Genomic DNA, 9,952 nt, shown 5'->3' on the forward strand with positions numbered 1-9,952 from the left:
TTCAAAGACATGATGTATATAAGGTAACTATATAAACTATATAGTGTGATTCACACAATATTTATTAAGTTTTATTTGTAATTCTGATTAGTGGGGTGATGTGAAATTTTTCTAAGTAGACGACCAGAGATGTACTCCACTCAGGTCCATGAGGTAATAATTGAGTAAGATGAGATTAGTCTGTAATAATTATCATTGTTATTTAAAGTTTATTTATTTATTTAGAGAGAGAGAAGAAGAGAAAGAGAGCACACACAAGCAGGGGAGGGGTAGGGAGAAGGAGAGACAGAATCCCAGGTGGGCTCCGTGCTGTCAGGGCAGAGCCGATGTGGGGCTCGAACGCACAAACTGTGAGATCATGACCAAGCCAAGATCAAGAGTCAGATGTTTAACTGAATGAGCCACCCAGGTGCCCCTGTAATTATTATTTTTAAATCAAATACCATGACATCTTTCTTCTCCAATGCTCTAAGAATAAACTCAGCAGGCCATTTTGAATCCTGTTTGGCCTGGGAAAGGTGATAGCCACAGTAAGGAATACAGACTCCAGAGTCAGACAGACCTGCACCAGATCCTGAGTCCAACACTTTCGGGATAAACACAGGCAGGTGATTTAGCCTATGCCTGTTTCCTAATCCATAAGATGGGGATGGTATTAATAACTACCTCATGGTTCTGTTGCAAGAAATGAATTAGATAATTGTTGAGCATAGTGTCTAGTATACATATGCTCAATAAATGTTGGCTGTGATTAAATAAATGCACTTTTTTTCTGTTTACAATCTCCCTGTGAAGCTGTGAGAAAGTAAGCAGGTATGACTATACTCACTTTATAGTTTAAGAGATTTGTCATCTGGAAATGTGGGTACTTATTAGTGATTTGGTATGATGAGAATCCAAGGCTCTGGAGTCCAGACTCACTTTCACTTACTTTATTTGGTAGTCTCTTGGGTCAAATGCATGTATCTCAAATGCTGTAATTAAATTCTCAAAATATAATTAATTTTAACCTCAAAGAAGTCACTATCTGGCCTTCTGTATTTAGCCTCAGCATTCTCCACAGACAGCAGAGAAACTTACCGATTGCAAAGCTGACCACACCTCCCTTTAATGTTCTTCTGTGGTGCCCCAAATGTCTTTAAAGTAATAGCCAGTGCATACAGAGTGCATAGCAGATGCCCCCTCAATCTGACCTGGGCCTAACTCCCCAGTCATATTGGTCTGGGCATTCATTCACTGTGAAACAGCTTATTGTTCCCTGCTGGAACTTTCCTGACATCTTTCTGGCCCCAATCCCACCCCTGTGCTCCTGTCAGGCTGGGGGTTCTTTCTTTGTTCTGGCAAGAACACTAAAATATTATTTTTTGCTGCTGTTATGAAAGGGCTTGAGAATGAATTTAAACATCCAGCAAGGACTAACTGAATGTATTAGGGACATTCAGAGGATAGAGTACTATGTACCTATTAAAATTCCCATCCTTAAAGAACATTTAAGGTTAAGGGAAAATATCACAATATATCTCTAAGTGTAAGAAGTTAGGAACTGAAATATAATGATAGGCACCAAAATGTTGACAATGATCTCTGGAAGATGTGATTGCAGGTGTTATTTATTTTTCTTTAATTCCTTTCAGTTGTTTCCAAATTTTCTAAAATGAACACATTGGCTTTAACAATAAAAGGTCATTAAGATCTTACGTTGAACACTACACTGTGAACGGAAAGCTACGTCCATCTTCTCCTCTCCCAAATCTGAATCTCAGGGGCAGTGATCCAATGGTTGGCTTCTTGGGTAAGTAAGCATGAGAGATAAGTAGTAAATTGCCTTTATACAGGAGAGGCAATAACCAAACCCAAGAAATGAGCCACTTAATGCAATTGTTTCTTCTGATAAATTCTACAAGCTTTCTTTAGGGCACAGCAATCTTTACAGAAAAAAACAAAAACAAAAACAAAAAAACCCAAAAACAATAACAAAGGCAAAGTTTTGTCATACAGTGAAAGAAAAGATTCACACTGAATTTCTTATTTCAGAAAGATTAGGATCTCTAAGTCATGTTTCTTTTTTTTCATATTTTTCTTTTCTTCTGATTTGCATTTGAGGATGAATTTCATAACTTTGAACGTTTCTTGGCATATCTCAAATCAAAACCCTAGGATCCACTGATTTTAGGTTTGCTAATTTGGGTTCCTCCAAGGAAGGAAATTTCCCTATAATTATCAGGATTTCAAGTTTCACATCCTCAAAAACAACTTGGGACAGGATAAGACCCTATTAAAAGATGCTTTACTAATTTAGATAGAAATACACAGCTTCTCATATGCCCTCTAGAGCAAATGTGTGGGACAGCAGGTGGGAGCTGTCTTAATGCAGCCAACTAATACCCCCACTCCTACCTGGCATTTTCTCCTATCACTCGATCATCTAAATTGTTTCCTTTTAAATTTATGCCCCATAGCATATGTTAGAAAATATTAATTTATTATATGAAATAAGTGAACTCAAGTTTCTGGCTCATTTGGAAGATTCCAGAATCTGCCAAGAATTCTCTTTGTTGATTCTCTTTCTCTTAGCTATATATATTTTACATGTTTATATACTATTTCTTTGTTTTATATATACAAATATATATACTATTCCTTCTGCTCAAGCCAACTAACTTATCTCTTTCTGAACTACCTAAGCTTCTAGGCTTTAAGGGAATTTCCAAATTGCAGATCTACCTAGAACTAGATTTGGCAAATGGCATCTACTTCACTTCCCTCCCACCTCTCAGCTGGTTTCTGATGGATCATGCTAGACAGTGGGACATCTTATCTCACTTTTCTTGGAAGAAGAGGTTGAAAGGCATGTATAGCAAGAGCCTTCTTTGTCTCCTTGAAGCCTCTTTTCACCCACCGAGCTGCAGAATAACATTCTGCTTATCTGGTCACTCCACATCTTTTTGCCCATGGCCCCCTATCCAAAATATCTGCTCAGAATGAACATTTCTATTGGCAAGGGTCTCTATAGTATCTACTTGCTGTAGGGTAACCTCTTGTTTTTAGACTTATAAACAAAGCAAAATCAAAACAATTAGCTCCAAGAGCTCATTTTAGGTTTGATGACTCTGTCTGTGAGCTCCAACAACAGCACCATCAAACTGTCATTGTTCTATAGCACTTGCCCCCCAGTGCCATCGAGGTCTGCACCTGTGAAACCAGGATGGGCATTGTGAGTCACTCTGCCTGCCACCACATAAAAAGCTAATTTCACATTCAGAATGTATGTTTTTTTTTCAATACCAATAGCAACAAGAGTATGCCAAAAAATTTCCCTTGAAGCTCTATTCTGTTTTTTAAACTACAGAACATTCTTTCATAGTTTGACAGTTAAAATGCTGCAGTTAATGTAATAAACAGAGAATTTTTCTAAGTAGCCTGTCAAAACAAGTGACACTTTTTTTTTTGCTAGCGAGTCTCAGATTCAGAACAATGGGAAGTACCTTTCAAAGCAACATCTTCATTATACAATCAAATTCTCAAAGTAATCTTCTCATCAAAGAATATTGTGTTATTTCTTTCCCAGTAATTATCAGAGTTCTGCAGCCTCTCTGGCAGTGGTGACTATTATAAAATGCAGCTGTGCTGAGTTTAAATATCAGGGGGTCCTGCCCCGGTCGACACGGAGCCAATGCATCTCATGCTTCCACATTTCCTAATGACTTGGCTGTCTGGGCAGTAAAGAGTCCACATTCCCAAAAGCTTTAAACATGCCCTCGAGTTTCCAGGAGCAAAGTGCTCAGGTGGTCTCTTTGAGGATGGCAATGATATTGGCAATTCTTGATCACCTAAGCATATTTTCTTTCTACTTAAATAAAATAAAGTAGATGCTACAAAGGTTATTATCAGACTCCCTCCACCCAAACAAAGTGTGTGTGTGTGTGTGTGTGTGTGTGTGTGTGTGTGTGTGTGTGTGAGCGCACGTGTGTGTGCATGTGCATAAGTTTGAAAGTCTGTCTCAAAAAATTAGATTTGCTCTTTCTCACTTTCCCATCTCTTGGGGGCTGTCATTCCAATAGGAAGAAAACCTAAGAATATTGAGTCAGAAGAACTACCAGTTCAATTCCAATTTTGTAGTTTCATAAAATCTGGAAAGATGAGAAAATCCCAAGGGAACCCAACATGATATGTCTTGGAATACTAGTAAAACCTGTATATTCCAGTGATAGACTGGAAAAATCCAACCTCTGGAATATAGTTTTCTCTGAAGACTCTTTGGGCTGCCAAGGATCATGCAATTCAGTGCTTTACAAAGGAAAAAAGCACAGGCACAGGCTCCCTTTCTAAGGGTGACTCATGGGACCAGCTCTCAGTCTCTTGTGAGGGTGAATCAAGCAATTAGCATGAATGTTTCTAACACACATCAGGCACTCAGTACGTGTGTTTGTTGCATTGGAATCTAATTTGGGAGTGCCTCACCTCTTGGATTATCAATTCTCCAAAGGCAGGAGCCATTTTATTACTTATTTTAAAAAAAAGACCTCTTGGTACATGCTTAAAAAATTTTTGTGAATCGAATGGCATTTCTGCTCCCCTTGAAGCAACTTAGAGCTGCAGAACATTAGCTCAAGTGTACATTCATTTGTTCAATTGTTCACTCTGCAAAAGTTTATTGTTGGTCTATTTAGTGGAAGGCACAGAGCTGGGAATATGGCCTTTTCTAACTTCTGCGCCAGATTTAAATCTCCCTCTCCACATTATACTCATTAATGTACCCTACATTTTCCTTTGTAGCATGTACTGCAGCTATGATACAATGATTCCTTGCATAACTAATTATCTAAGGTTTGTCTCGTAGACTGTGCAGAAAGCCCCAGGAAGGAGGTGCAAACCCCCCTGTTCCATGTTTTACCCTTAGCAACTAACATAGTATCTAGAACAAAATAGGTGTTTATCAAATACTGGTTAAATGAGCAAATAAATGAAATAAAATGGGATAGGTCTTTGCCTTTCAGAAAATCACAGTTTACAGCAATGCTTCACAACAGGTGCCTTATTTTCAGGACAGCTCCTTATTTTGTAGGGTCCTAGGTATTGTTGTGTGTGTTTGGCAACGCTTGGTCCTAACCACTGCCCAGTGTGCCCCTCATGTACTGAGGCAACCAAAACATCCTCCTACACTTGTCTCATGGATTCAGAACCACTGTATGACTTTGGCTTGCATGAAAGAGTCAAGAACAGCAAGAAAAGGGATGGATCTAGGAAATGATGAGAAAGTAAAAATGATGGACAATGGGACGTAGGTGTGTGGGGAAGGAAGAGAAGAAGCTGACTGACATGAAAGAAATCACAGTTTAGGATGGTGTTCATTTGAGTTCTCCATGCCCTGATAATTCCTTTGTGTCCCTTAGCTACCCACCCTTGTGATTTTTCAGGACAGATAGAGCATAAATTGGCCAGGCAGGGTTCTTGGATGCTACCCTTAATTAGGTCAGTGAAGTTCTGGCTTTTCTGTTTGATAGTTTGGGTTTTCCAAAAAAAATTTTGTTTGAAGAAAGGGTTTTGAGGATAAAGGACTGGAACTGAACCAGTGTTCTGGAGTTAAACATAATAGTGCTAATTAGGATAAGGGCAGGCCTATGAAACACATGGTGGTGGACATGAAGATCCAAGAGAAAGTTCTGACAAAGGGGACATAATATTACAACAAATGAAATATGTTGAAGAAAGGAAACAAAGAAGCACTAAGAAGTACTGTAAGTTGGCACGAGGGGCAGATGTTGGGGAAGTTGGCTTAAGGGACTGGCACTTTTGGAAAGTGCCCTGGGGACATACAAGGCATGTGAAGTTTAATGCACTTGTTGAGACCCATGAATAAATGAAGTTTGGCCACACCTGTGACTCAGAGTCAACATTCACAGCTGCTGGCACTGGCCACAGGGTGGAGGGCCATTTCATTCCCAGCAGAAAATCATAAGCCTGTGTGTGATGGCCTCGACACCAAGTGCCATGTTATGCCTTATTGAAAAGGTTTCCCAAGATTGAGACTGTGGCAGATGCTTCTTTGCGTGTCTTATAGCAACTGGGAGAGCTCTCTGAGTACAACAGGGGCTCAGTACATTCTTTCTGAAACCATCTGATTAAACACTTCAGAATCCTCCAGTTTAGCTGATGGGTTATTACTGAAGGTGAGGTGGGTTTCAGTTGAGATGGAAGGGAGAGAGCATCTTACCAGTAGAAAAGAGGTCTACAAGCACTAATGGAGCAGTGGTATTCTCTTAGTGTCTTTAAGCTAAAGAGCAGAAGGTTCAGAATGGGGTGAAAGGATGTGTGGAATGAATGAATAACAAAGGCACAGGCATGATGTCTATGGTTCTGATGACCTCCGTCCTATTGCATTAGAAAGAAAGGGCTGTCACATTCTGGCGCAAAAACAGAGCAGTTTCTTTTTGCCAGTGCCCAAAGGTTGTTCAATATGTGGACTTAGTTTTGACCTCCTGAACCACCACTAAAAATCTGTACAGTTTTAACTCTAGCAAAAGGGAAATGGCTTTATCTGGCTTAAAAATAAAAAAGAGATAAACACTGCTGTGTCACACCTCCAGAGCCTCCCCTTTGGCCCTGGACTTAGGAAATCAGCGTGCTTCTCCGTGGCCCAGGTGAGTGTCGTGCTTCCGCACGCCCGAGGCCCCGGGGGGACTGGCAGGGCGTGTGGGCTGCCTCTCACTTACGGTTTGCGAAGGATCATCCTCATGTGGGCGTCGGGGCCCATCTGGGACAGCAGCAGCATGGTGTCCTGCAGCTCCTCATCACACTCCTTCTTCTCCTCCTCAGTTGGCAAAGGGGCATCCTCGTGCTCGTCATCCAGAAATCGATAAAATAAATATTTGTCTTGGAAATGGTGCTCCTGGTCCACTACGTGAAACATGAAGGCAAGCATCAGCTGTTGCCCCTCTGCCTCACAGCCCCGTTTACCAGAAGCAAGCAGATGGTGTCGGCACGAAAGCCAAGTGGCAGCAAAGCGGGGAGACTCCTCACCCTTCTGACTCCGCCTCGCCCAAGGCCGTGCAGCTGGAAGACAGGACTTCCCAACTGTGGTCATGCACCTCGCAGCTCCCTCTGACCCGCCCGTCGCCGGCTGGCCCCACCACTTTCTTATGAGAACCTGCCAGCTTTTCTGAGATGAACACTCTGACCAGCAAAAATTGCCTTGGTGACATTTTCTGGCATGTGGGACATGTGTCCCAAAGAGGAAAGTAACCAACTGCCAAGTCATGCTCTATAATGGTTTTTGGGCACAGACTTAAAACAACCTTACTTTTTAGGGATCAGAATTCATGTTTTTCTTTCTATATGTACTGTTTGTTAACATGGCTGTCTGCACTTAAAAAAAGTTAGAATAAAATTAATTGTTTGAACAAAACTGACTAGACCAAGCTTATAGGTCATATAACCCTAGAAGTAACTTAGGATAATTTCCATCCAGTTCTGATTTTAAAAGTTTTTTTTTCCCCCTTGTTACTTTTAAAGAAAAAGATTTAGATCTTGGTAGGACAGTCAGTGAACTTGGCTCAGAATCTCTCATTTCTATGTCTTAATGCTTTTAAGCCTCTTTTCAGGTTGGAGCACCAACACCGCCAGAAGGTAAATGGAAGTAGTAGATTCTTGCTGCTCAAAATATGATCCTGAATAGCAGCATCAGCATCATCCGGAAGCTTGTTGGAAACAGGCCCTCAGGACTCATCCCAAAATTGCTGAATCAGAATCTGCATTTTAACAAGAGTCACAGATGTCTTATATGCACACCGAAGTCTGGCAAACACTGGTGAAGCCACCATTAGATTCTCAAGCATTGGTAAATTAAACAAATGATTTTAATAGTTTGTCAGTTCAGAAAAGTGGTCGTAAAACAAATGGCATGAGCAGTTCAACCACAGTTACAATCCAGTCCTGAACAGCCACCCTACCCGATGACAGTCCCTGCGGGTGTCAGGGGCCGCAACTGTGGAGCACATTCCTGATTTTCAGTATGGTCATCCTGTGTGGATACAAATTGGCTCTCCCAGATAACGCCATCGTTAAAAGGCAGCTTCTGAATTCATTACTTTCTTTCCCGCCATCAGCCCTGCCACACATTTGCCTGTTCTTCATTCTGCCCCCACATCAGGATTGCTATGTTCACAGTATAATCACACTATCAATGAACCGTGAATGCAAACTAATAAACATAATTGGAACTGATGCACTCGGGTCGCAATTTCATTTTCCCTTCATACATTCTCCCAAGTTAGGAGGGCACCATGGCGGAACGTGGCAATCAATAGCATCCACTCGCTGCATTTGTATTGCTAAATGAAGATGCTGGCTCTGCAGGCCCCTGAAGGGATTGCAATTCTTTTTTTGCCCATTTGAGAGTTCAGCAACACTTTACCCAGGGAAATGCACCCAGCGAAAGGGTTTTCCAGGGACTGGGGCTCATCTTACCGTGGTTGAGAACGCTGTCTTCTACCAGCACTTGCCACATGCCAACAGCCTGAGTTCGGGAGTGGGCACACGGAGTCTGCTGCAGCATCCAGTCCACCAGCTCAGTTCCCACACAGCATTGCCTAAGGAGAGGGGGACACAAAGGATGGGAAGTTACCCCTCATGGGGGATGGCTTTTGAAAGACCTTACTGAAATGCTTGTCCACCATAAGAGGTCCCACTGCAAACAAAGCATGGTATGGTTTGGCCTAGGGTTCTCAAAGTTTTGTACAAACCAATCAGCTCATGAGGGAACCTTCTAAGCAATGAAAGAGCATTAGAAGGGTACCAAAGAGCCAATATATGGGGAGTGTTATCTTGCAAGCTAATCCTAGGACAAGGAACCCTCTTGTCTTGAGCTGGTGTCAGAAAATTTCATGTAAAATGAAGGCAAAGCAACATTCTGACTTTCTTCACCTGAGCCTTGTGAGGAATGAGTTAATGTTTGTGAGGTACTTGGAGGTGCTCCATGAAAGGCGCTGTATAAGTGCAAAATTATATAGCACTTTATATTTTCAAGTAATACTACTGATCTTCCTCAGAGGGGTGTTGGGAGAAACAAGCAATTAGCGATGCAAATCTCTTTGAAAAAAGTTCTATGTAATGAGCATCAGCACTTTTGCAGAGCTTGTCATCTGAGGAGCTCCACATGCTTTCTGCATAGTCACGCGTTCACCCCTAAGTTGCCCCTATGTGGTAAGTTCATTGGGATGGGCAGGCTACATGTATTAGTTGGGAAACATATAATTATACACACACATTAGGAAATACTAAGACTTCACTGGGGTGAAGGGGAAGGGCAGGTGTTTGCGGCATGATGGGTCAGAAGAGGAAGTGGAATCTGGAAGCCCTAGGAATGAATCCCAAGGGCCAACCCAGAAAGTCACAGAGCAGCTGGGGTCTGTGCCACTGGTGGCCTCCCATCCTGGACTAAGGATGACACCCTCTCCGGGATGAGCTCAGGAGTTCCTCTCTAGTTTAAACTGGGGGTTTCCTGGTGCTATGCCACATCAGGAAGAGGCTTAGCCTGGGAGGAGTCATGAGATACAGCACTGCGTCTGCTACACATTAGCTTTGTGACTTTGGCCATATCGTTTAAATTCCCTGGTTCTGTTTTCTTGCCTATTAAAAAACGAGGAGGAAAAGATGGCCTCTAATGTTCTAGGAACTCTGAATCTCTCTAAGCTCCTGGGACGCCCTGATTCAGGTCCAGTCCTAGAACATTTCACAAGCAAGATGTACTGAGAAGGGCGTCAGATTTCCAGGGCTACTCTGAAAACAGTCTACACCCACATAAAGAGCTTCAATGACCAAAGGGGGCTCCTAGTAACTATTCTTTCTGATCATAGGACCTGTCAAAACATGCCTCTTCTAATTTCAGAATTTATTAGTGGGAAAAGCCTTGTAAAAATATAAAATAATCAACTCCATGTGGCTTTTTTTTTTT

The 9,952-nt window shown here is 41.8% G+C and overlaps 1 protein-coding gene across 3 annotated transcripts in view; it reads right to left on the reverse strand.

The window, feature by feature from the left end:
* The window catches only part of RAPGEF4 (Rap guanine nucleotide exchange factor 4), a 282,413-nt gene that overhangs the window by 73,419 nt on the left and 199,042 nt on the right, over positions 1-9,952 (reverse strand). For all 3 annotated transcript variants that reach the window (XM_029934374.1, XM_029934373.1, XM_029934375.1), the window contains 2 exons: positions 8,467-8,588; positions 6,714-6,897 (listed from right to left, as the gene is read on the reverse strand). In XM_029934374.1, coding sequence (XP_029790234.1) covers positions 6,714-6,897; positions 8,467-8,588 — 306 coding nt within the window. The remainder of the gene's footprint in view (positions 1-6,713; positions 6,898-8,466; positions 8,589-9,952) is intronic.

Source organism: Suricata suricatta, chromosome 3 (genome assembly GCF_006229205.1).
Source record: "Suricata suricatta isolate VVHF042 chromosome 3, meerkat_22Aug2017_6uvM2_HiC, whole genome shotgun sequence".
NCBI classification, from domain to species: domain Eukaryota; kingdom Metazoa; phylum Chordata; class Mammalia; order Carnivora; family Herpestidae; genus Suricata; species Suricata suricatta.